This window comes from Lipotes vexillifer, unplaced genomic scaffold (assembly GCF_000442215.2).
Source record: "Lipotes vexillifer unplaced genomic scaffold, Lipotes_vexillifer_v1.1 scaffold236, whole genome shotgun sequence".
NCBI classification, from domain to species: Eukaryota; Metazoa; Chordata; class Mammalia; order Artiodactyla; family Lipotidae; genus Lipotes; species Lipotes vexillifer.
In genome coordinates this window covers 1,539,834-1,567,176 of record NW_006773295.1, presented here as the reverse complement: position 1 = coordinate 1,567,176, position 27,343 = coordinate 1,539,834, and the positions used below count along the sequence as shown (strand labels likewise).

Below are 27,343 nucleotides of genomic sequence, written 5' to 3'. Positions count from 1 at the left end.
GCGAAAGAGTAGAGTAAAGGGGATAGAAAATGTATTTGAGGAAATTATGGCTGAAAACTTCCCAAACCTAAAGAAAGAAACATACCCAGGTACCGGAAGCTCAAGGGTCCCAAACAAGATAAACCCCAAAAGACCTACACCAAGACGTATTATAATAAAAATGGCAAAAGTTAAAGAGAGGATTCTAAAGGCAGCAAGAGGAAAACAGAGTTAATTACAAGGGAACCCCCACCCCCCCGCCATAAGACTATCAGCTGATTTCTCTACAGAAATGTTGCAGGCCAGAAGGGAGTGGCAAGATATATTGAAAGTTCTAAAAGGGAAAAAATCTGCAACCTAAGATACTCTACCCAGTAAGACTATCACTTAGAATAGAAGGAGAGAGAATCTCAGACAAGAAAAACTAAAAGAACATAGCAATACTAAACCTATCCTAAAGGAAATATTGAAAGGTCTTCTCTAAATAGAAAAGAAGTAAAAATCTATAGGAAAGAGAAAATCACAATTGGAAAATAAATCACTTAAAATCACTGCTTCCCCAGTGACACAGTGGTTGAGAATCCGCCTGCCAATGCAGGGGACACGGGTTTGAGCCCTGGCCCGGGAAGATCCCACATGCCGTGGAGAACTAAGCCCATGCGCCACAAATACTGAGCCTGTGCTCTAGAGCTTGAAAGCCACAACTACTGAGCCCACGTGCCACAACTACTGATGCCCCCACGCCTAAAGCCCATACTCCACAACAAGAGAAGCCACCGCAATGAGAAGCCCGCGCACCGCAACAAAGAGTAACCCCCAATCGCCGCAACTAGAGGGAGCCCATGAGAAAGCAACAAAGACTCAACACAGCCAAAAAAAAAAAAGCCACTACGCAGATTAAAAAAAAAAAAAAAAAAAAAATCAAAAGATTTTCTGCGAAAGTGATGATAACCACAATGAACAGCAAAGGGATAAACACGAAGATGTAAAAGGACATGAGAATCACAAAATGTTGGGGAGGAGAGTAAGAAAATGTAAAATTTTCCCCCTAGAATGTGTTTGACCCTATATGACCAGCAGTCTAAGGCAAATATATATAGGAAGGGCTTAACATACTTGAAAAACAGGGTGACCACAAATCAAAAACATACAATAGATTCACAAAAACCGAAAAGAACATAAGTATGATGCAAAAGAATATCATCAAGCCACAAAAGGAAAAACAAAAAGAAAAAGGGACAAAGAATATAAAACAACAGGAAAACAAAGTTTAAAATGGCAATAAATACACATCTATCAACAATTACCCTAAATGTCAATGGACTAAATGCTCCAGTCAAAAGACACAGAGTGGCAGACTGGATTAAAAAAACAAGAGCCGGGGCTTCCCTGGTGGCGCAGTGGTTGAGCGTCCGCCTGCCAATGCAGGGGACACGGGTTTGCACCCCGGTCCAGGAAGATCCCACATGCCGCAAAGCGGCTAGGCCCGTGAGCCATGGCCACTGAGCCTGCGCGTCCGGAGCCTGTGCTCCACAGCGGGAGAGGCCACAACAGTGAGAGGCCCGCGTACAGCAAAAAAACAAAAAAAAAACAAAAAAAAAAAACAAGAGCCTACAATACGCTGCCTACAAGAGACCCACTTCAAGGCAAAGGACACACACAGACTGAAAGTGAAGAGATGGAAAAAGATATTTCACGCAAACGGAAGTGACAAGAAAGTGGGGGTCGCAATACTAATATCAGACAAAACAGGGCTTCCCTGGTGGCGCAATGGTTGAGAGTCTGCCTGCTGATGCAGGGGACACGGGTTTGTGCCCCGGTCCAGGAAGATCCCACATGCCGTGGAGAGGCTGGGTCCGTGAGCCATGGCCGCTGAGCCTGCATGTCCGGAGCTTGTTCTCCGCAACGGGAGAGGCCACAACAGTGAGAGGCCCGTGTACCCCCCAAAAAACAAACCAAACAAACAAACAAAAAACAGACTTTAAACTAAAGCCCATAAAGAAAGATAAAGAAGGACACTATATAATGATAAAAGGATCAATACAAGAAAAGGATTTTATACTCATCAACATATATGCACCTAACATAAGAGCACCCAAATACATAAAACAAATACTAATAGACATAAAGGGAGAAAACTGACAGGAATACAATAGTGGGTTGGCCAAAAAGTTCGTTTGGGTTTTTCTGTAACATCTTTCAGGAAAACCTGAATGAACATTTTGGCCAACCCAACAGTAGGAGACTTTACCACCCCACTCACATCAATGGACAGATCTTCCAGACAGAGACTCAATAAGGCAACAGAAATACTAAATGATACAATAGAACAGTTAGACTTAATTGATATTTTCATGACATTACATCCCCAAAAACCAGAATACACATTCTTTTCAAGTGCACATGGAACATTCTCTAGGATTGACCCACATACTAGGGCACAAAACAAGCCTCAACAAATTTAGGAGTACAGAAATTATCTCAAGCATCTTTTCTGACACAACAGCATGAAACTAGAAATTAGCCACAGAAAAAGAAATGAGAAAAAAAAAATTACATGGAGACTAAACAACATGCTACTGAAAAACCAATGGGTCAATGATGAAATCAAAGAGGAAATTAAAAAATACCTTGAGACAAGTGACAATGAAAACACAACCATACAAAATCTATGGGATGCAGCAAAAGCAGTTCTTATAGGGGACTTCATAGATACAGGTCTTCCTCAAAAAAAAACGAGAAAAATCTCAAATAAACAACCTAACCTACCACTTAAAAGAATTAGAAAAAGAAGAAAAAACAAAACCTAGTCACCAGAAGGAAGGAAATAATAAAGATCAGAGGGGAAATAAATAGAGATTTAAAAAACAACATAAAAAAATTAATAAAACCAAGAGCTGGTTCTTTGAAAGGATAAACAAGATTGATAAACCTCTGGCCAAGCTCACGAAGAAGAAAAGAGAACTCAAACAAATTAGAAATGAAAAAGGAGACATAACAGCTGATACCACAGGAATACAAAAAAACATAAGGGAATAATAAGAACAATTATATGCCAACAAATTCAACAACCTAGAAGAAATGGACAAGTTTCTAGAAACATACAGCCCACCAAAATTGAATCAAGAAGAAATAGATAATTTGAACAGACCAATCAATAGAACTGAAATAGAATCTATAATTTAAAAACTCCCTACAAACAACAGTCCAGAACCAGACAGTTTCACAGGCAAATTCTACCAAACATACAAACAAGAACTTATACCTATCCTTCTCAAACTCTTCCAAAAAACTGAAGAGGAGGGAACATTCCCAAGGACATTCTATGAAGCCACCATCACTCTGATACCAAAACCAGACAAAGACACCACCAAAGAAGAAAATTACAGGCCAATATCTTTGATGGTATAGGTGCAAAAATTCTCAACAAAATATTAGCAAACCAAATCCAACAACACATAAAAAAGATCATACATCACAACCAAGTGGGATTCATACCAAATTCATAAGGATGGTTCAACATATGCAAATCAACATGATACACCACATAAACAAAATAAAAGACAAAAACCACATGATCACCTCAATAGACGCAGAAAAGGCTTTTTAACAAAAATGCAACATCCATTCATGATAAAAACTCTTACCAAAGTGGGTATAGAGGGGACATATCTCTAAATATTAAAAGCTATTTATGACAAACCCACAGCCAATATAATACTCAATGGTGAAAAGCTGAAAGCCTTCCTGCTAAAATCTAGAACAAGGATGCCCACTGTAACCACTTCTATTCAACATAGTATTGGAAGTCCTAGCCACAGTAATCAGATAAGAAAAAAAAAAAAGGTATCCAAATTGGAAGGGAAGAGGTAAAACTGTCATTATATTTAGATGATATAATACTATATACAGAAAAACCCTAAGGACTCCACACAAAAACTACTAGAACTGGTAAATGAATTCAGCAAGGTAGCAGGACACAAGATTAACATACAGAAATTGGTTACATTTCTTCACACCAACAACGAAGTATCAGAAAGGGAATGTAAAAAGATCAATACCTTTTAAAATCGCAACCCCCCCAAATAAAATACTTAGGAATAAACCTCACCAAGGAGGTGAAAGACTTATATGCTGAGAACTATAAAACGTTAATAAAGGAAACTGAAGATGATTCAAAGAAATGGAAAGATATCCCATGCTCCTGGGTTGGAAGAATTAATATTGTTAAAATGGCCATATTACCTAAAGCAATCTACAGATTTAACATGATCCCTATCAAATCACCCATGACATTTTTCACACAACTAGAGCAAATAGTCCTAAAATTCACATGGAACCATAAAAGACCCAGAATTGCCAAAGCAATCCTGAAGAAAAAGAACAAAGCAGGGGGCATAACCATCTCAGACTTCAGATAATACTACGAAGCTACAGTAATCAAAACAGTGTGGTATTGGCACAGAAACAGACATATGGATCGATGGAACAGTACAGAGAGCCCAGAAATAAACCCACACACCTACAGTCAATTGATCTTCAACAAAGGAGGCAAGAATATACAATGGGAAAAAGTCTCTTCAGCAAGTGGTGTTGGGAAAATTAGAAAGCCACATGTAAATCAATGAAGTTAGAACACACCCTCTCACCTCACAAAAAAATAAACTCAAAGTGGCTAAAAGACTTAAACGTAAGATATGACACCATAAACCTCCTAGAAAAGATCATAGGCAAAACATTCTCTGACATAAACCATACCAATGTTTTCTTAGGTCAGTCTCCCAAGGCAATAGAAATAAAAACAAAAATAAACAAATGGGACCTAATCAAACTTACAAGCTTTTGCACAGTAAAGGAAACCATAAACAAAACGAAAAGACAACCTACAGGATGGGAGAAAATATTTGCAAATAATGCGACCAACAAGGGCTTAATTTCCAAAATATACAAACAGCTCATACAACACAAAAAAACAAAGATACCAATCGCAAAATGGGCAGAAAACCTAGAGACATTTCTCCAAAGAATACCGAAGGACAATGGGCATAAGAAAAGATACTCAACATCACTAAATATTAGAGAAATGCAAATCAAAACTACAATGAACTACATTCTCACACCAGTCAGAATGGCCATCATTAAAAAGTCTACACAACATTGTTAATCAACTATACTCCAATATAAAATAAAAATTTAAAAATTAAACACAAAAAAATTAAATAAAATGCCTTCAAAAAAAAGAAAAATATCTACAAATAACAAATGCTGGAGAGGGTGTGGAGAAAAGGGAACACTCCTACACTGTTGGTAGGAATGTAAGTTGGTGCAGCCACTGTGGAAAACAGTGTAGAGGTTTTCCTCAGAAAACTAAAAACAGAATTACCATATGATCCTGCAATCTCCGGGCATATACCCAGACAAAACTATAATTCAAAAAAAGATACATGCACCCCTATGTTCATAGCAGCACTATTCACAATAGCCATGACATGGAAACAACCTAAATGTCCATCAACAGATGAATGGATAAAGAAGATGTGGTATATATATACAATGGACTACTATTCAACCATAAAAAAGAGAGAATGCCATTTGCAGCAACATGTATGCAACTAGAGATTATCATACTAAGTGAAGTAGGTCAGAAAGAGAGAGACAGATACCATATGATATCACTTATATGTGGAATCTAAATTATGACACAAATGAACCTATCTATGAAACAGAATCATAGACACAGAGAATAGAATGGGAGAGGGATGGATTGGGAGTTTGGGATTAGCAGATGCAAACTGGTATATATAGGATGGATAAACAACAAGGTCCTACTGTAGAGCACAGGGAACTATATTTAATATCCTGTGATAAACCATAATGGAAAAGAATGTGAAAAAGAATGTATATATGTATAACTGAGTCACTCTGCTGTACAGCAATTAACACAACATTATAAATCAACTTTTTATTTTACTTCAATAAAAAGAAAAAAAAGAAGGGAGGAAAAGGCAAAAAACAACCCAGTCACATAGCCTAAGGAGGAGGGTAGGCAAGCAGAAACCTAAAGGGAGCGAATATCAATTAACAGTGGACCAGATCTCTATCCACACTTTGCAGCATGATTTAGCTTTGCAAAACAGCACAGGGACAGAAGCCAAGGGAGAGGTCAGGTCCACTGGTTTGCAGAGGATGACATAAAAGTGGGTCCAGAGTCCAGATCAGTCAGGGAGTCACATGCTGGGAAGAAGCCACCCAGATGCACGAGGAGTGCTGAGAGGGCCCCGTGAGGGTGGAGGGCTGCCCAAGTCGGTGGGTAAGAGGAGGACAGATGACAAGGAAGTAGTAGCTCACGACTAGAAGGCCAAGGTCAAGACCTTGAAGGCAGCACTGCTCCTGATGAGTGAGATGGATGGGGCCAGTGTGGTGGGAAATAGCGTCGAGCAGAAGACGGCAAGGAGCTGGCACAGGTGGGGTCAGATTGTTGATGACAGAGGAGAAAACGCAGGCAGCAGGGTACACACGGGTACAAGGACCCGTCTGAATCAACCTTTACGGAAAAGGAACCCATGAGCAGTATGACTGTCTATACTTACTGGGTGTCAGAAAGGAAACGCCACTCTGTTTTTCCAAGCCTACATTTGGATCTTTCCAGGGCCCAAAAGAGAATGAATGTTTGAACAATGAGCAGTCATGAGTCAAGGAAAGCATTTTTAGAGCCTTTCCCTCTTGAAGTGTATTTTGCTCAAGGAGAAAGGGAAGTTTTTCAAATACAGATTTCAGACTAGCCACTCAGAACCGTCCTCTGGAGGCCCTTACCTTGGTCTGTTTCTTCTCGGTGGCGTAGACAATAGAGGTACAGCAGACTTCAGCGATCTTGCGGCCCTGGCCGTAGAAGGACCAGCAGCAGATTTCGTCCCCAATGACATCCTTTATGAACAGGACCCTTCCATTAAAGCGCAGGGACAGCTTATCAAACAGTTCGATGTTCTTCAACATATTGTCGTCAGAATTGCTGCAAAAGAGCATTTGATAAGGTGATTGATTACAAGCTGGTGTTAACAGCCACCACTAGTGGGTGAGTGTTTCCACACACTGGGCCCATTATCTCTACCATCCCTTTTCAACCTCACAGTAAGCCCGTGAAGAAGGCACTACAGTCCCCAAAGCTCAAAGGAAAGCAAGGGTCAGAGAAATTAGGGGACTGCCTGAAGCCAAAAACTAATAAATGGCAGAGCTGAGCCTCAAAAAGACAGCTCTGGCCTCTAAGTCTGCGCTCCTCACCAGCGAGCTAGGGTGGACGCCCTGCTGTGCCACAGCCAGAAATGAAGTGCTGAAACCACGGGGTCTGCGGGCAGAGGCATCAGGTGGCGGACATGGAGGAGAGCCCCACCGAGCCACACGAGAGGCTGAGCGACCTGCCCGAGGGAGACTTTTTATCCTGGGCCCATTTATGGGTCTTGAGTAACTTCATCTAATACCCCTACAACCCATAAGTTCCTGATTTAGAGCCACATGTTCACAAGAGCCAAAAGGCATTCTAGAAACCTGTATATATTGCTAGTGGGAACATAAAATGGCGTAGTCACTTTGGAAAACAGTTTGGCAGGTCCTCAAGTGATTAAACGTAGAGTTACCATATGACCCAGCAATTTGCACTCCTAGGTATCCACCCGAGAGAAATGAAAACATGTATGTGTACATGCATGTCCACAGCAGCATTATTCCTAACGGCCAGGAGGTGGCAACAACCGTAATTGTCCATCAACTGATGAATGGACAAACAAAATGTAGTCTGTCTGAACAATGGAGTATTTTTCAGCCATAAAATGAATGAAGTACTGATGCGTGCTACAACATGGATGAACCTTGAAAACGTTATGCTAAGGGAAAGAAGCCAGACACAAAAAGCAACATATTATAAGATTCTACATATATGAAATGTCCGGTGTAGGCAAATCCATAGAAACAGAAAGCAAAATAGTGGTTGCCTAGGGCTGGGGGAGATAAGAGGGTAGGGGGACATGGAGAGTGACTGCTAACAGGTATAGGTTTCCTTCTGAGGTGATGAAAATGGCCCAGAATTAGGTAAGTGGTGATGGTTGCACAACTCTGAATATACTAAAAAACACTGAACTGTGTGTATTTTTAAACGGTGAATTTTATGGTATGTGTGAATTTGATTTCATATCTATCGATCCATCTGGGCATTCTAGAGGTGCAAAAAGGCCACCCTCATCTGAAGGGAACGAGGGGAGCTGGGCCTGGCTGGTTTGAGCGCAGATGTCTTTTCTGGCCAACACCTTACCTGGTATACGAGTATTTGTTGTTACTTCTGTTGTAGAGCAACTTCACGGCTGGCTGTGGGTTGTTTTAAAAAAAAGGAAGAAGAGAGTCACTTGGAGTGCAGGTGCGAAGGACCACCGGCTTCCCACAGCGCTGGAGCCCTGCCATCCGCCTGAAGAGGCAGGTAAGCATAGCCTGCTGGCTGGGGTGGGGCTGGAGAGGGAGACTGCGTGAGCCAGCACCAGGAGAAACAAAAGATGAGCTATACTCTCCCATTCCTGACCCCTTCTCAGGCCTTGCCCAGGCAATTTCGCACATTTTTATTCCAAAACTTACTCAGAATAACCTCCACCACTTTTGGTAGCAAAAGAAATGCCACAAGGTTGCCTCCACCATACCTTATTTGAAGTCGCTATAAGTTTCTGTTCTTCCTTGGATGAGGTGATGACAGGAACTTTGCAGAAAGGCTCATAAGTATCTTTGTTCTGCTGGAACAAAACATGCTTTCAGCCTGGGAGGCCTGCCCAGCATTGAACTGTTTAAGCTGGCCTGCCGGGCAAAGATGGACTCTGGCGAGGGGAGATGGGGCAGCCGTGGCTGGGAAGAGAGGAGGATTCTCAGTGAAGCAGGATGGGGGACGACCAGGAGTGGGGTTCTCCAGTGAACCCGCTCTTCGGCCAGGACCGTTATATGCCAAGGTGCTTGGCATATAAATACTAACAACAATGACACATTTCACAGCCCAGGAAGCCACTCAAAAATAAACCCTAAACATGGCAGATGAAATATGATTGCATCAAAGCTCCTAGAACCCCACTGCAAGGACTGCAGAGGAATTATAAGCCCATAAGGAGAGAAAGAATGGGAAAAGCGAGGTCAGCAGACAAAAGATGTCAAAAACTCAAGTCTGGAAAGCAGGTCTCAAGTGAGTGATAACCAAGGAGGAGAACGCTGAAGCCTAAGTTGGCAGATGGGAAAGAATCCACAGCTGTGAAGGCTGGTGCGCTCAGGGCAAGAGCAGAGGGTTGCTTGCTAGTCGGCAGAAGCACTGGTGAGACCTCCAGATGGATCCCCTACCCCAGCCGGGCAGGAGAAAAGTCCACTTTCCTGGAGCAGTTTGTACAGGAGAGGACAGGGCTGAGATGCTATTCTGAAAACGGGAGATTAAGTGAACCATCTACACACTAAATGGTCAGCCCTACCCCCACCCCAGCCCCTTCTCCTACTCAGATCTCAGAAGGCAGCCAGTTGGGCTTATACCCAGCAGGCAAGAGAGTGGAGGATTCCTCTACAGGGAACCACCTGTCCAAAAAAAAAAAGGCTTACAGATTCGGACATTGAGAGTTCCCACTGAAAAAGCCAGTCTTATCATCTGCCACTGAAGCCCACTGGACAATACATACAGTGTTTCAGAGCCTTTACTCTTGAATTTCAACAGACAAGGACCATCAGATTATACCCGGAAAGCCTCTCAAATATGAGACTGAAACCAAAACAAAGAGAAAAAGTAAGAGGAGGAGTCACACAATGAAGGCAGCAGAAAGAAAACTTCAAATAGTACCATTAGACAGATGAGAGCAGATATCACATCCCATGAAACAAGATCAGCATGCTATATAAAAAAGCACTCGGAGAACTAGAAAAGGCTCTCGGGAGTCAGAAATACGATAGCAGAAATGAAAAATTCAATAGAAGTGTTGAAAAGATAAAACTGAAAAAACCCTCTGAGAAAATAGAAGGATAAGGGTGACAGAAACTAGGAGGTCAGTCCCGGAGGTTTAATCTCAGACTAACAGAAACCACAAAAAGGAACCCAGAGGGCATGTCTCTAAGACAAAGATGAAACAGAGATTCCCTGATGTGTCTGAACATACCAGAAGGAGACTGAAGTTTCTGAGAATTTAGGGCTGAATTAGGGATGTGTGCTTAGAAAACCAAGCAAACAAAAGACAAGCAATCACTGATTCTGGCAAACTGAAAAGTTACACGAGAAAGGAAATAATCACTGTATACCCTGTGGCTCAACTGTTAACAATATTTACATGACTCAACGTAAACTCTGAGTACAGATTTAATCAAAACTGTGATAAACTATACTGGGAGAAGGAATATGTGCAGGCAAGTTTGGTAGTGGCTGGGGTGGTGCATGAGCTAAATTTTAATTTTCTACAGAAGCGCCAGTAGATAATGTGGTAAACTGAAAACTCAATAAATAGTATAAGAAATAGGTGAGTAAAGAACTGTTGCAAGAATTAAAAGAGGCTGCTGCAGGGGTGGGAGTGGGTGGAAGGCGTATGGTAGTGTTTTTGACATCAACCTAGCTTACAATACTAACTTGACTTGGTAAACGCTTTACATGCGTTACTTTAATAAACATACAAATGAAATAAAAAATAACAAAGTAAAAGCTACAACATTCAGTTAGATTTACAGGGAGTTCACAGACTCGCAGTAGCAGCAGGGGTGGTGTGTGCAAATAACAGTTCCTCAGGCAGACTGGCATTGTGGGTACTGTCCCAGTGGAGAGCCACCCAAGAGCCTCACCTTTGTAGATCCAATTCCTAGGACAACGCAAAGGGGTTCTGATTCTCTGCCATGTCTTAACTTGCCTTGAAATAAATGGCTGCTGGCTACATCTAGAAGTGTTCTGGTTTTGTAGGAATTTTACTGTCCCTAGATTTGACCCCAGCAGTCCTTCCCCAGCTCCAGCTGAGGAGTGAGGGGTGTCTGTCTGTAGAGATTACGCTGGGCTCTCAACAATGACTTGTGGGATGCGAATAAGTCTCCCAATGAGTTCAGAAAAAGGATCAGGTTTTACACCCCATGGCTCGGTACTGAAGGGTTACAATGCACACAGGGAGAGGACCCAACACCATGGGAGCTGAAATAAGCCAGAGAGCAGTCAGGTGGCCTCAGCATCACAGGGAAGCCTCTCGGGGGTCGCGCAGGCCAGAGGGGAGCAGCTCCGGGGTCAACTCATTAACTCTCACAACAGCTCAATGAGGGAGGCGGACAATGAGAAAGCCAGATAAGTCTGGGGCTCCCCCCGCCCACACGGGGAGAAAGGGTGATACCTACTTGCAGGGCTGCCTGGCACTCTTCCACCAGGCCCTGGACCAGGTAGTACTTGGCTTCTGCCAGCAGCTCCTCGATCTCCCGGCGGCTCTCAGGCAGGGGGACCGCCCCGTCACGAAGGTAGTTGAGTATGGTACCAAAGTGCTTCCCACACCGGTCAATGAGGATCCAGCCTGCGGTGGGAGGAGGGGGGTAGAGAGCTGGGGTGTCTCTTGGCTCCCACTACCTCCAGGGAGAGCAGGACCACAGAGACGGTTGCGGCCCCACCTGCCCAGCTACCAGCAAAGGGCTGACCAGGCCCTGCTGGCTGCAGACAAGCACACCCCAGACTCACTGGTTCGGGCTCCTTTATTTTATTTATTTATTTTTAACTTTTTGGCCACACCGAAGGAAGGACTGAACCGGTGCCCCCTGCAAAGGAAGCACGGAGTCTTAACCACTGGACTGCCAGGGAAGTCCACGGCCCCTGGGACCTAAAAGCATGTTCCTAAAGTACCTCAAAAATCCCTATGTTAAGAATATCGCAAGAGGGCCTACCCCACACCTGGATAAAATGGGTCCAAATGAGCACATCCCATTGACAGGGGAAAGGCTTCTGATGTGAAAATATCTATTCCCTTTTACAACAACGCTTTTTTTTTTTTCAGACTCCCAAATAACAGAGCCATTTCTAAGGAAGCAGACGGCTCACTGCTGCAGGCTGTGACATCTGACTCCCAAGGGTGACCCCCAGGCACTCACCAGCACCACCACAGAAAATTCCATCCGTAACCGCCCAAACAAGTGTTTAGTGGCTAACGACAGCGATCAGAGATAAAATAGTGACCAGCCAGACCCTGCCCTCAAGCAGTTCAGTCTAACTTGGGGAGATGGCACTGGCATTCATGAGATAAAGAAACACATCCCAGCTGCTGACCAGAACCAGGCACAGTGCGAAATCGTGCCTTGTGGGTGGGGACAAGGCGAGTCCTGCAGCTTCTCAGTGTCTTCTCCGGTCTCCAGTCCTGGCCCTGGTCTGCAGGGCCGCTATGCGGCTTCTCGAAATTCCTCCGCTGAAATGCAAATGCTACTGGGAAGAGGAAAGAGGACTGGAGCCTGGGAAGGGGAGGAGGAGGTACCAGAAGGGGAAGCAGGGATGAAGTGAAGACCAAGTACATCTCAAGAGAAAATGTGAAGCTAGACAGACGGAGAAGTCCCGGCCTTCCCGATAAGCAGGGTCACCCTGGGAAGGGGGCCCCAAGTCTCCTGCTGCGCGCTGCAGGTGAGGAAACGCCAGCGCCCAGGGAAGTTAGGAGGTTCACACAGGAATCACTCATTCTCTGCCCCTGCTTTCCCTCAGTTTGGGAAAAGAGCCAGGTTTCCACTCCTAAGACCACTATGTCTTTCCAAATCCTCCTCAGACTCCGGGCCCTGGATCGGCAGCAGAGGCCAATGGAGGCCAAGGGCAGCCAAGGCACCTTTTCACGTCCGGTCACAAGTTGGCCCGCCTCCCCCGAGTCCAGCCCTGCCAAGTGTGCTCAGGTGTTCTAGTGCACTAGTTAGTGTTCTTTGCCGCCATCACCAGGAGAGTTGACGATGAGGCCATTTCCACGTTCCGCTTTGCAACTACTCCTCAGTCCACGGTTCCTGGGCCTTTGGTTAAAGGTCCCGTCTTGTCCCTCCAGAGCCTTCTGCGTGGCACTTCCACGCTGCTATGGCTTCCTGAGTACAGCAAGAAGTTAATCTCCAATCTCGGCAAACACAAAGCAAATGTGTGGCCTGGAGTCAGACCCTGCATCCGAGGAAGGACGAGGCCTTCACAGGTGTGGTAAATCCTGTCACCTGGACAGCGCCCACTGGACATTATGTTCCCACTCCTTTCTCCAGCTGAGACAACGAAGTGCGGACTCAGTATCTGTTCTGCAGCTCAGATGCCTACAGGGGCCTTGAGCACACAGGATAACCAAGTGCGGGTGGGCAGGGCAGACCACAGCCCAGGCCCTGCCTCGCCCCGTCCCCGCCCCCCAAGGGGGTTCTTCCCACTCCAGCCAAAACTGGCCAGGCAGGAATGAAGCCCAGGGCTGAGAGAGCCCCTGATGTTCCAGGAGAAGCCAAAAATGCAGATTTCCCTGTGAAATCTCCCGACTTCCAAAGAACAGTAAACTGATTTTTTTTTTAAACCTGTCATTAACCCACCACAGGGCAGCCAAAACAGGGCCTGCTGGCCACCAGCTTGTGACCCCTGTTGTTACTGTGGATCAAGTGCTCTCCTTCCAGCAAGTCGACAAGGTATGGAAAGACCGTATTATCTTCCCAACAGTTCTTGTTGATGGAGGCTCATTCCCCTGCATTTTCCTCAGATGAAAACAGAGGCTCAGAGAGGTTCAGGGACACTCCCAAGTTGGGGAGGCAGAACTAAACCACAAAGAACAAGCAAGGAACTCGCAGGAAAACTCTTTTCATCATACGAAATTGAGAAGACACATAGAACCTCAGTCTTTGGGAGAAAGGGCAACAAATTCCAACCAGCTGCGCTGGGAAGAAAATGTCCTCGTCTGCCTTTGATGCGTGGACAACACAGCCACTCAGAAAGAACGAGGGCCCCTGAAATCAATTACCCAAGTGACAGTCCAGAGTTTCCATAAACGAACAGGCGGACCGTGACACTGGGCTCTGGCTCAAGAATGCTGTCAGGAAATGCTTGTGGTGAAGGAATCATACTTTGGACAAATAAGGGCAAAAAAAAAGAACAGAGCCAGGCTCACTCTCCATGAGGTTTCAATTAGCATTTTGACTTCAAAATATTTTAGTTGCTTTCAAAGCAGGAATCAATCCCTTTGAAACAGTCAGCTCCAGTCCCCAGCATATAGACAAGCTAAGGGAAGCCAAGCCAGGTCAGGGTGACCTGGGCTCCCTGGCCCCTTCGGCAGGGCTGGAAAGAAGAGTGAGGGGTGTAGACCCGGAGGCTCTGGGACGGGTTGAGTGAGGCAGCACAGGCCTGTACTGGAAACCCAGCTCTGCACCTACTTGCTGGATGACGTTGGTGTCTCACTTAACCTCTCTGTCCGACGGTTTCCTGTTCTAAAAATGGTTCCTCCCTGGGCTGGCATAAAGGTAAGATGAGAGAATGTACAGGAAGCACAGAGCACAATGCCGGGTCTGCCAGCAGCCATCAAATAGGTCTCTGATAGTGAGCCCTTTACATATGTCATCATCACTGGAGGACAGACAGGAGTGGCAGCGGCATCCAGAGGCGGAATGTTCCAGCCCCCAGGAAGGGGGTCTGCGTGGTTTTGGGGGTGCCTGGGAGGAGGCTTGGCTCAGAGACGGGGGACTGGACCGCCGGGCTTGCCCCCTTCCCAGCCCCGCCAGCAGACCAGGTACTTCCTCTCTCCTTCCCTCCCCCACCTCCTCCAGGGAGCTTTCACTGACCTCTCCTCCATACTAAGTTATTTAGATTTTTATGGTCCCCAAACTTGCCTGTTCATAAGTTGCCTAAGGTACTTGGGTCCTTGTTACAAATTCAGACTCTTGGAAGTAGCCTCATTCCTAAATCAGAATCTCTAGGGCAGGGTTTCTCTGCCTCAGCACTACTGACACTTTAGACCGGGTAATTCTTTGTTATGGAGAGACTCTCCATAGGGTATGTAGCAGCATCCCTGGCCTCCACCCAATAGCATTTCCACACCCAAAATGTGACACCCAGAAATGTCTCTGGATATTGCCAAGTGTCCCTGAGGGTCAAAAATCATCTCTGGTTGAGCACCACTGACTGAAATAGATCAAAGACCTAAATGTAAAAAATAATGTAAAAACTTCGAGGTATCAAAGTCAACAAATCAGACTGGGAGAAGATATTTACAACATAAGACCACAAAGAAATATGATCCAGAATACACACTTCTACAAAGAAAGAAAAAAGGAAAACGGGAAAATGTGTAAAGATACTGTCCGGCAGCTAAATGATGAAACACAATGGCCAATAAACATAAGTCACTCAATGCACTGGAAATTAGGAAATGCTAAATAAAACAACAAAGTACTGCATCATAACCATCAGATTGGCAGTAAGTAAACAATGACAGGTGCCCAGTGTTGGCAAAAATTCAGACCCCTGTGGGGAGGATAACTGACACAACCGCTAATACCTAATCAAGCCGAGGATATGATCTCCAACTCCCCTCTTGGGAGTCAACTCCAGGGCAGAGCTCCCAATGGTGGGTAGGACCTTAATGCTGTGGGCCCTGGGCGGTGCAGCGGTGGGGGGGGGGGGGGGGGGGGTTATTTATTTTAAATATAGCAGAATGAACTTATGGTTACCAGTGGGGGAGGTGGGGGGGGGGGGGGGGTTGGCTGGGGCCTGGGGACCCCAGAGCTTCTTCATTCACCAAAGTAAATATATTATTTTCTGGGTGTGCGACGATGTGGCAAAGGTTGGGAAGCAGAGCCCACACACGCACTGGGAGAGTGTTGGAGAATGATAATATTCCTAACAGTGAACGCTGGCAACAGCCTAAATAACCATCACAGAACATGGATCCATAAACTGCATGGAACGCTCTACTTCAGGGAAATGTGTCAACTAGAGCTGTTTCTTCATGGATCAATCTCACAGGCATAATGCTCACTAAAGCAAAAGCTAAAGAGCTACGTACAAGCTATAACACGTAACACCGTTTATATGATGTTTAAAAATGCACCAACTATACAGTGGTTACAGACACAAACAGTTGTAGTAACAGTAATTCATGCAAAGCCCCACACCAGTGGTTCTCAGCCCTGGCCACGCATTAGAATCCCACGGCGAGCTCTTAAAGTCCTAATGCCCACCACATCCTGTCCAGTTACATCTGGCTGAGGAGTGTGGGCGGGGGGGGGGGGGGGGACAACAGGCATCAAGGTTTAGCTCTCAGGGTGACTCTGTGCAGCAAAGACTGAAATCCACCCCAGTGACCCCACAGCCAAGCTACTTAGAGGTCATCGCTGGAAGGGAGAGAGGCAGAGAGGGTAAAGAGAAGCCCCATGGGTCCAGGTAATGTTTTAGTCCTTGTCTGAGTCGGGGCACAGGGGAGTTTGTTACATTATGCAGTTTAAACGCTTTCAACTTATTTCAGAATTTTGCATAAGGCAGGAGGCCTGGAGAGCTCAGGGAAACGGGTACTGCATTACACTGCTTATTACACTGCTTATTACACTGACCCACTGGTTTTCTAGGGAACGCCTACTGCTAATTAGATGAATGACTCTCTTCTCTGATCTAGTTTATAGACTTCCTTACTCCAAAAACATTAGCCAGAGACCAGACACCATTTAAGGCGGGAAAGTACTACAAGCAACAGGGATGAGGCAGGCAGCTACAGGTGAGGGCCGAACAGAAGTCGTGTTACAAAAGGTGCCACATAAATCCACCCACCAATGACGATAATGACAAGGGCTCCGGGAGAAATTCTAGCACTGCAGGAACTGAACCTTTCCGGGGAGGAGTCTGGGGAAGGCCTGATCACTGCCACCGTGTCGTCTCAGAAGAGCGACCCCTGTAGGGGGAACGTGAGACTGCAACACCCTCATCCCACAAGGCCAAGGCAGTGTACTCCCCAGCTTCCCACACTTCTCCCCAGCGTGCTGAGACCCTTCCACACAGCCCCACCCCCTCTACACCCCAGCGCAGGCAGGACTAAAGCAATAACAGACAGCCCCCATTTACTGAGTCTCCCCAAGTGCGAGGCATTCTGTCAAGGGCTTTCTAATGTCCTCATGTAATCCCCATGACAACCCCGAAAAGCACTATCATTTGCAACTTTGAAATGAGGAAAGAGGCTCAGAGAAAAAGTCACTCGCCCAGTGTCACATCACCAGTGAACAGCAAATGAGCCTGTATGAGCACAATGCCCAATACGTGGAAACTGCTCCATAGTGGTTAGCTGGGACAGCTACCATGGGACAGAGCAGGACTCAAATCCAAGTCCACCTCCAACACCCACGTTCCTCTCTGTTGAGGAATTACGTGCACACGGTATACAACTCAGGCAGGCAGAAGGTGCAAGAGAGTCTGCCACCCACCCAGGACCCCAGGTCCCCTCCCCAGAAGCAACCAGCTTCTCAGGTATCCTGTACAGATTTCTAGCAACACAATGCATATACTGTTCAGTATCTTCAGAGCCCTTGCTCTTTAACCAGCATGCCGTCCTGATGGCTTCACTCGCCTGGGTAAGCCGCACTTGGCATTTGGGCCTGTTTGTGGCAAACTTCACTGCCGCCGACAAGCTTCCTGCCTGAAGGCCAGGGTGAAGCTGTGAGATAAAGAAAGTCTACCACGTTTTGTAGATCCAAGGGTGTGCTTAGGCCACGGGTCAGGCTGGGCAGTGTACTCCCCAGGGGCCAACAGGATTGCTCTCCCAGCACAGCGCTGGCTGGAAGACCAGACACTCAGCCTGACATCCCAAAAGGGCTTCATCTCTAAGCTGGTGGTTGGACCATAAGGCTGCCACACTCAGACGACCGGGTCTAGGGCTGGGCCCACATCAAACCACGCACAACAGACAGTAAGAGCCAGCAAGTCCTGGGTTCAGTAGCTTCATCATTTCCAGCCCTGTAGCTTTTGAAAAAGCATTTCACCTCTCTGAGATGTGGATTTCTCACTTAGCAATTGGTAACAACAGCAGCCACCCCTTAAAGGGTTAAGGTGAGCCTTAAATGAAACAAAACCCATAAAAGGCCATACTGTGAGCTTTTCATGATGACTTGAAGGGGGCTGGAGTTCTGTGAAGTGGAAACAGCTGAGGTTCGGAGTGTCAAAGGCAGCACTGCTTCCCTGGAGATGCTGGGCTTTCCACGGAGCACCGAGAAAGGACGTCCTCTGGCAGCTGTTTAGAAGCCTGCGCAGGCCCACTGGTTCCACTCTCGTGCGTCTCCCAGTTGGGGGATGGGAAAGCTTGTGGACTCTGTCTCCTTTGTGACATGGCATCAAGCCACCAAGGTGAGGGCTCTCAAGGAGACACAGCTTCCACTTTGCCTTGGAAGCGAGCCAGCCGCTTTTCCTGAGCCCTGCCAGAGACTGGGCAGGGCGGAAGAAAGGCCACAACAATCCTGGGGTCTCAGATAAGGTCCACTTCCTTCAGCAGCTGGGGTGCTATTGTTTTGATTTCCACAAATACTCCCGGGCCATGCTGGGTGCGGCTCAGCAGAGGGGATCCTCCTACTCATAAAAACCCTGGCGTTTTCTGGGTGGGGCACGGAGGCAGCTCTGGGGCTCTGACCTCATTCACCTGCTGCTGGGCCAGAAACCCGAGTTTGTGGGGAGCCCAGGGAAGTGGGACTGCAGGTCCCCCAGCAGCCTGGCTTCTCCAGGACACAGAGGGAGACGCCCCCACTAGCTGACAGTCCAGGGTGTGGCCCTCTTAGGACAGGAGAATACGCTGTGCACACCAGGCCCAGAGCCCCCAATTCCACCCCCTGTGTCAAAACTCGCCACTCTTCCAGGAACTACCATCTCGAGAAAGGCAGGGGCATCAGCACAGAGGCCAGCCTCGGAAACAGGTAAGGTAGGGTCAAGCCAAGCTGTGGTCTGGCCTGGTCTCAAGCAAGCTCAGGCCAAGGAATGAAGGATGGGGCCATCTTTACACCTCATGTGACCTGCCCCATAAACCCAGCCAAGGAAGGATACTCCCTCTTGCAGGGGTCTGAGTGTTCCAGGTGGGTGGAAGTAGGTATGGGAAGTAGGACCATTTTAAACAATCCTTTGCCCTTCATTAACATGCCTTTCCACAAAAAGAAAAAAAAACCCACACACTGGGGACTTCCCTGGTGGTCCAGTAGGTAAGACTCCACGCTCCCAATGCAGGGGGCCCGGGTTCGATCCCTGGTCAGGGAACTAGATCCCGCATGCATGCCGCAACTAAGAAGCTCGCATGCCGCAACTAAGAAGTCCGTATGCCACAACTAAGTTCCCATGCCGCAACTAAAAACAAACAAAAACAAAAACAAAAAACCCACGCATTAAATATACATATATTGAATGCTTACTATGGGCCAGCAGTACCCCTGGGGTGGGTGTCATTGTGCCCGTTTGCCAGATGGAGAAATGAGACAACGACAGGCTAAACAACTTGATTAGGGTCACCAGACAAGAAAATGGGGAGCTGAGACTTGAAAATCCAGGTTTGTGAGTCTTTTATCAGGACCCCATCCTAGGAGGACAATGGTCCAGAGAAAACGCTCCAACCTCTGTCACACTTGAGTTTCACTCTGACATCACAGGATCATGACCGAGAGAATGGGAAGAGAGACAACCAGGGCAGCCAGTCCAGCGTCCACTGTACATAGCTGATGCCTGGGGCAGGGAAGGGACTTTCTCAAAGTCACACTGCAAATCAACAGCTAAGTCAAGATTATGACCCCCCATCCCGCTGACTCCTACTCATCTTCAGCTCTCAGCTTAGGTGTCACCTCCTCAGGGAAGCCCTCCTTGACCACCTCCCCCTCCCCCACGATTAGATCCAGTCTCCCTGTTACTCACTCTCAAGGCTCCCTGCACGCCCAGTAACACTGAGCACAACAGGAAACCTGGGCCTGTGGACACTGCCTGTTTCACGTTGGTTTTCTGAACTGGAAGGAAGCCCTCAACCACAAGCACATCCCAGGCCCCGGAGGCTGGGCTTACCTTCACTATCCGTGAGCACCTCCATGCGCCCGCTGAACATGGCCTTCAGCATGGTGTCCTGCTTGGTCAGCGTCTGCATGGTGGTGTAGTACAGGGCTCCACCCACGTTCAGCTTCACGTACTTGGAGCTGGGGCTCGTGCCCTTGAACGAAGTGGTGCGGGTTGCAGCTGCTGGCACCGCTGAGCTCACCACACTTTCTCCTGACATCTCTTCCTGCCAGGGGACAAACACAGGGGCGCTAGGGTCACAGCACCAGGCTTGATTTACTTTTTTCAGCCAGTGTGCTGCAGCTGGCCTCCAGATGTGTTCTGCTTAGTCCAAGTGTATACTGCATTGAAAACAAAGTTTGCTCCCAGCGTTGACAACTCGGGAGAATTCACAGGAAAATCTGAGTTTCTGGCTTCCCTTAAAATCAGAGGCCAGGGCTTCCCTGGTGGCGCAGTGGTTGGGAGTCCGCCTGCTGATGCAGGGGACGTGGGTTCGTGCCCCGGTCTGGGAAGATCCCACATGCCGCAGAGCGGCTGGGCCCGTGAGCCATGGCTGCTGAGCCTGCGCGTCCTGAGCCTGTGCTCCGCAATGGGAGAGGCCACAGCAGTGAGAGGCCCGCGTACCGCAAAAAAACAAAACAAACAAACAAAAATCAGAGGCCAACTAGGCCAGCAGGGGAACCAGTGGTGGGAGCTGGGGCGTCGGCTGCCCCATGGGGAGGAGCATGCACTCCCCAACCTGCCCCAAACTCCAAGCAGACAGCCTCATACACTGGCTTCACTGCTGACCCTGCAAGTACCAGTTTGCCACTAAGTCTTGCATTACAAGGACTTCCTTTGTACCCACTACCCGTATAAATGAACACCCTGTCTGTATCCTAAAGTGGCCGAAAGCACTGCCAAGGTCCCGTTTCCTTACTGCTATGCACAATGGAACAGCTAAAAGTGCCACTTTTCAGTTGAATTACCCATGAAACAAGCTTTCAGGAAATTGAGCAGGGTCTCAACTACCATTCCCTTACAGGGAAAAAGTGTTTCTAAGTACTCAACAAAAGACATAAAAACTCTTGGAAGCAAGTTATTGCAAAATGGAGACTTCCTGTACTAGTGCTCCCCCAAACAGCAAGATCTGCTCAGTCTCCCTAAAGAGCACTGCCAGTGACCATGTACATCCCCGTAAGAGAAATGGATGCAGTGTCTGATCTAAGCAGATGTAGGAAAGGAGACTGGTACCTGGCATGTGTGTATGCAAAGAAAACTTTTCTTTTTTCCCAAATTTTATTTTTTTTTAATTGAAGTCTAGCTGATTTACAATGTTGTGCCCATCTCTGCTGTACAGCAAAGTGGCTCAGTTATACACACATTTTTTTAATATTGTTTTCCATTATGGTTTATCATAGGATACTGAATATAGCTGCCCATGCTATCCAGTAGGACCTTGTTTATCCATCCTATATACAATAGTTTACAACTGCTAATCGCAGACTCCCAGTAGAAAACTTTTCTTGAATAGGGAACAATCTGAAGATTCTAAGAGTGGCTGAGTCTTCACTGGATCTGGAGCACAGCACTGAGAAGGCAGCCCCTGCTGGCCACGAGCTGGCCCAGCACTCAGGCCGAGGCCTTGGGGTTCCCACAGAATGTGAATGACTTCACAGCACAACACCAGCAGACAAGGCAACTCGGCGGCTGATGCATCAAGACACAAGCAAGGCCACTCCGTAATGTCTGAACACAGACAAAAACAAGGACATTGTCCCCCCAAAAATGACCAATAAGGGTCATGGCTGCTTCTTTACCAATTAGAGCCCCATTCCATCCTTCCCACCTTCAAGTGAGGAATTACTAAGACCCAATCCCAGAATTAGCCCTGTTTTCCGGCAGCATTCAACACAGAGCAAAGCCCCACTTCCCTGAGTCCTTCCCACAATCACCCACCAGAAGCCTGAGTCCTCTTTCTGAGACTCTCCACAGTTCTCCCTCAATGCACCAAGGAAACAAACCCAACTATGACTATAGACATACTCTTGGTGGTTTCAGCTGGAGGGCACTGACAACACAAAACCTTTAAAACTATACCCTGGACTGAAAAAGGACTGTTTTTTTTTATTCTTTATGCTTTTCTTTTTCAGTCCTCCCACAATAAACACATATTACATTTATAGCTGGTAAAACACAACTGTTATTTTTTTTTAGAATTTATTTATTCATTTTTAATTTGTTCATTTATTTATTTTTTGGCTGCTTTGGGTCTTCGTTGCTGCGCACAGGCTTTCTCTAGTTGAGGTGAGTGGGGGCTACTCTTCCTTGTGCGCAGGCTTCTCACTGCGGTGCCCTCTCGTTGTGAACACAGGCTCTAGGCACACAGGCTTCATTAGTTGTGGCAAACGGGCCTCAGTAGTTGTGGCTTGCGAGCTCTAGAGTGCAGGCTCAGTAGTTGTGGCACACGAGCTTAGTTGCTCTGTGACATGTGAGATATTCCCGGACCAGGGCTCGAACCCAAGTCCCCTGCATTGGCAGGTGGATTCTTAAGCACTGCGCCAACAGGAAAGTCCCCACAAGTGTTATTTTTTAAATGGGCTAAGGGACTAACGGGTGGCAACCTGCCATCCACCAGTGATACTAGAGGCAATGGCCAACTAGCTTGACCTCCATCCCCTCAAAAGAATGGCCTGGAAATCACCCACTGGGGAACCCACTGTCGTCAGGGCACTGCAGAATGACACAGACGAAGAATGGCCTCCTGGAGAGAAAGGTGTTTTCTCAAGAAACTGTTCCTGCTTCGTTCACCAAGTGAAAACATCACAAGGTTAAGTTTTCAAAAGCTCAGGCTTAGCTCACCTGGGGTCTCTGTGGCCTGATGCCAAACACAAAAGACAGAGGCCAAGAGGAAGCAGTGATGCCTCCCTCCTAGCTTTCCTGTGAAATCAGTCCTCAGAGACCTGCCACTAACAGTTATGACCAACCATTTCCCCCAGAAAGACACGTTGTCCATTTGATGACAGAAATGGCTTATGGGAGTTAAGAGTTTCAGAAAACTCTGAAGACCTGGAGCAGGGGGGAAAGAAAAGCTTATAATTATGGATTGGGAGTTTTTTTGGGGGGGAGTTAGTTAAGGAAATTTGCCCCCAAACAGAAATACTTTTTTAAGCACCCATTTCAGATCTAAATTTATACAAAAATAAATATTTTTTTGGGAAATGGTATGGCGTTTTGTAAGGCACTTACCGTGAAACAGACAAAAAAAGTTATAAAGAATAATTTTACGTGCTGTACTTTTTTTGCTTTCCAATACCTTTTTATTCTTTGCGGTACACGGGCCTCTCACTGTTGTGGCCTCTCCCATTGCCGAGCACAGCCTCCAGACGCGCAGCCTCAGTGGCCATGGCTCACGGGCCCAGCTGCTCCGTGGCATGTGGGATCTTCCCAGACCGGGGCACGAACCTGTGTCCCCTGCATGGGCAGGCGGACTCTCAACCACTGCGCCACCAGGGAAGCCCCTCCTTACCTTTTTAAAGATAATTTGCATACACTAAAGTGTATTTTAAGTGTAGAGTTTGATGAGTTTGGGTCAACTTATGCCATCTATGTAGCCCCTACTCAAATCAAGATAGAGAACACTTCCATCACTCCAGAAAGCCCCTCCCTGACCCTTTCCCACTCCTCCCTTCCAGGAGATACCACTGTTTTAATTTCTATCACCACATACTACCATTTAAATCCAAACAATGCTGGAAGACAGTTATCACTATCTTCATTTTGTGGATTTGGATACCTCAGCCCACAGACAATCAGTCACTTCTCCAAGTGCACTGGTGATGGAGGTGTCTTGATAAGAAGCGAGTGAAGGACGTGGGCAAGTCCTGCCTGGCCCAAGCCCATGGTTTTATCAATGGTCATGCTTGGTATATACAGAGCTATGACACAGAAATTAAGAAAGGGGGCCCCACCCCCCATTCTTCAGAAAGTATAAAAAAGCTCTGAAAGAACAACAGGAGGGCTTGGGTTTGGAAGTCAGACCTGAGTTTCGGCCCCAAGCCCTGCCACTTACCAGCTGTCTGAGTCTAGTCCCGTCTAGCGAGTGGGGACAGCGGGCACACCTTCCAGGGCTGCGATGTCCCAGAGACCACTCAGCCCAGTCCCTGCCTCAGAGCAACACAAAGCACTCAAACTACAATGATCTGGGAATGCGCTCCAAGTCTCAAATTATCTTCTCTTTTAAGTCCATTTCCAGGTCTACTGACATTCGACCGAGAATCACTAAGAGAGAAAGGCAGAAACCATCCTGATCTAGCTTGAGACTTCCCAGTAGACAGAGAAAGCCCTGAACCTTTCCAGAGCCCACCCTTCCAAAGGTCAGTCACTTCAATACTAGCAGAGGCCCTTGGAAAAAAGATTCTGGCTGTGCTCATCCCTAAGCCTGAGGCACAGGGAGCAGAGGACACAAAGCAGTAGACAATGAGCCTCTCACAGCAAACCTCTCTTCGGAGGCCTCCTCAGCCATCCCTGCTGGGATCCTGCCTTTGTTTCATCCTTAATGAGGCTGGGGAGGTGAGGCAGGAGAGAGCACAACTGGCCACAAGAAACAGAGGTGACGAACACCTGCAGTACTGGTCGCTGATTCTACTCAATTCTACTGGAATCAATTATTCCAGTTAGACAAGTAAGTCCAGGCTTCTCTTTCCCACCTTCCCTGAGCGTACTGTTGCTGATCCTAAACAGCGGCTCTCCGCTTTAAAAAAAATCCTGATGCCTGGGCGCTACTCTGGGAAATTCTGATGCAATTGGTCTGGGGGTGTGGCTAGGCAAGAGCACTTTAGAATTCCAACTCCCTAGGTGATTCCAATGTGCAGCCAAGATTTCAACCGGCTGTTCTAAAAGTTCTGTGTCCCCCCACTCCAATCAGCCTACATTTAACTTCCTGGTCTTGGAGAAGCTCCCCAACCTCTGGCTCTATAAGCCCTATGAATTTCTGACCACACAGAAAAACAAACCAAATCGGAAACAAAAGCAGGCCCCTGCTTCACAGCTTCAGGCTGCACACAGACAAGAAGCAACTGTGCGCATGCTTAAAAAATAAAAATCAGCCTAAGGGGTAAAACCTCTGACTTGAAAGGAGACCCAGGCAAGTACAACAGGAAAAAAGGCACCAAATCCCTCACCCTTCGAAGTTTCCTCTACCTCTCTCTGTAGAACTGTCTCCCGCGTGTGTGGGTGCGCCCGTGTGTGTATGTGTGTGTGCGTGTGTGTGTATGTGCGTGTGTGTGTATGTGCGTGTGTGTGTGCGTGTGTATGTGTTGATGTGTGTGGAAGGTCTGAATAAGAGTTCAGCAAACCTAAACCTGCAGTTCTGTGTGATGTTCAGACAAATGGTTTCACCAAGTCTCAGCTTCCTAACTTGTAAAATGAAGTTAAAGCCATAATCTTCAGAATAACCCTCAAGGAATAAATGTTTAAGTATTTAGTGTAGTTTCCGTTTTGCTCAAGTTGTCCTTGAGGCCAGAGCTTCTCAGCCTTGGCTGTACTGGAATCACCTGGGTGCACTTAAAAAGTGGTGATGCCTTGGCTTCACCCAGAACAATTAATCAAATTGGGGAAGGGCGCGGCAACTCAGAAGCTAGTGTTTCAAAAGCTCTTCGGGTGATTTTAATGTGCAGCCACAAAGCTCAGGTGTTTCTTTAGCTAAGAGTCATTGTCTTGAGGCTAATTATAAAACTCCCCCTCCCCCCCAAATCAGGGCACTTCTACAACTCAGAGGTCTGCTGTTCCATTTCCAAAACTAAATTCAACCAGGGGACTTACCTGCTGGCGCAGTGGTTAAGAATCCGCCTGCCAATGCAGGGGACACGGGTTCGAGCCCTGGTCCGGGAAGATTCCACATGCCGCGGAGCAACTAAGCCCGTACGCCACAACTACTGAGCCTGTGTGCCACAACTACCGAAGCCCGGGCACCTAGAGACCACGCACCACAACGAAGAGTAGCCCCTGCTCACCGCAACTAGATAAAGCTCATGCACAGCAATGAAGACCCAATGCAGCCAAAAATAAATAATAAATAAATTTATGAAAAAAAAGTAAATTCAACCAACCACATAACTGTAGCATTATTTTGCATCCAAAACTTACAGGACAGCCACTGATATTTCCAAGAGTTTTGCCGAATTACTTTCTCTTCCTGTGTTGTGCACACAAACCATTGGCCTCTTTCAGCAGGCTAGTGAGGAAAACGTTATCATCACTCCGTTTTTTAAGGGGAGAAAAGTAAGTACCAGAACTATTAGGATCCTCTGACTCCCACTCTCATGCACCTCTCATTACAGAGCCCAAATCAAGAAATCATCACTCTCATCCCCTGCAGGGCTTGCTAAAACAGATTGCTGGTCCCCACCCCCAGACTGACTCAGTAGTCTGGTAGGTCTAGAAAACCTGGCCATTTCTAACAAGTTCCCAGGTGATGCTGCTGGTCTGGGGACCACAGTTTGAGAACCACTGCTTTAATGACTTCTCTCCCTCAAGTGGAACTTACTTTGCACAAAATGGAGCTGTTCAAAGTCAGATATGGGTTGAACCATTTTTTTCTTCAACGTTGGCCTTGGGGCCGGTGTTCCCTAAAGACTGCACTTGCCAGGTTAAACACTTGGGGCAAACAAGTAAAAAGAGGGTCTGGGCTGAACTTTGTGGTCATTCCCACCCAGGGAAAAAGGGCTATTCAAGAACAGACCCTTGAAGGATTCCAAGCACAGAGAAACTTCCCACAGCTAGAAGATACGAGTGTGAGCCACCCCCAGCTCCTTAGGTGTGACCACCCCGGGTCTCGACGCAGGTTACTAGATAGGTACCCAGGCGCCAATTAAGGCGCTGGATTCCGTGGCGAAGGTACCCTGACCTCAGGATCCTGGCATCATACCTCCGCGGAGTTCCCAGCACCGAGCGCACGCCCACTGGCGGGCTCCCTCGGTTTCTTTCCTCCGCTCCACTGGCCCGTGTGTTCAGACGCACTTGTAAGCCTCGTCCCCACTTCACCGAAACCCAGCGACTCTAGTATAACTTCCAAAAACCCCGAACACTCCGCTCCAAGGAATCTCACCTCGCCCTCTCATAAACTACCCATTCTCCTTCACAACCCTGCCCAAATCCTCATTTTCCACTCCAGATGTCCATCTTCAGTGACATCTCTTTGTTCTCTTTAAAATCACCAATTCTCATTTCCGACCAGCGCTGAAGTCTCAGAGACTGCACCCCCTACTCATCCATGCACATATCTACTCCACAAGCCCAAATGCCCTTTCCAGGATCCCCCAACAGCCAGGGACAGCACTCCCCTACACACACACACACACACACACACACACACACACACCCACACACACACACACCCACACA

At 47.0% G+C, this 27,343-nt stretch overlaps 1 protein-coding gene across 1 annotated transcript in view; it reads right to left on the bottom strand.

The window, feature by feature from the left end:
* Window positions 1-27,343, bottom strand: part of KCTD10 (potassium channel tetramerization domain containing 10) — a 31,464-nt gene that overhangs the window by 3,823 nt on the left and 298 nt on the right. Inside the window, exons 2-6 of the mRNA XM_007448224.1 lie at window positions 19,973-20,186; window positions 11,338-11,507; window positions 8,658-8,744; window positions 8,282-8,334; window positions 6,793-6,988 (exon numbers count right to left, since the gene is read on the bottom strand). Coding sequence (XP_007448286.1) covers window positions 6,793-6,988; window positions 8,282-8,334; window positions 8,658-8,744; window positions 11,338-11,507; window positions 19,973-20,186 — 720 coding nt within the window. The remainder of the gene's footprint in view (window positions 1-6,792; window positions 6,989-8,281; window positions 8,335-8,657; window positions 8,745-11,337; window positions 11,508-19,972; window positions 20,187-27,343) is intronic.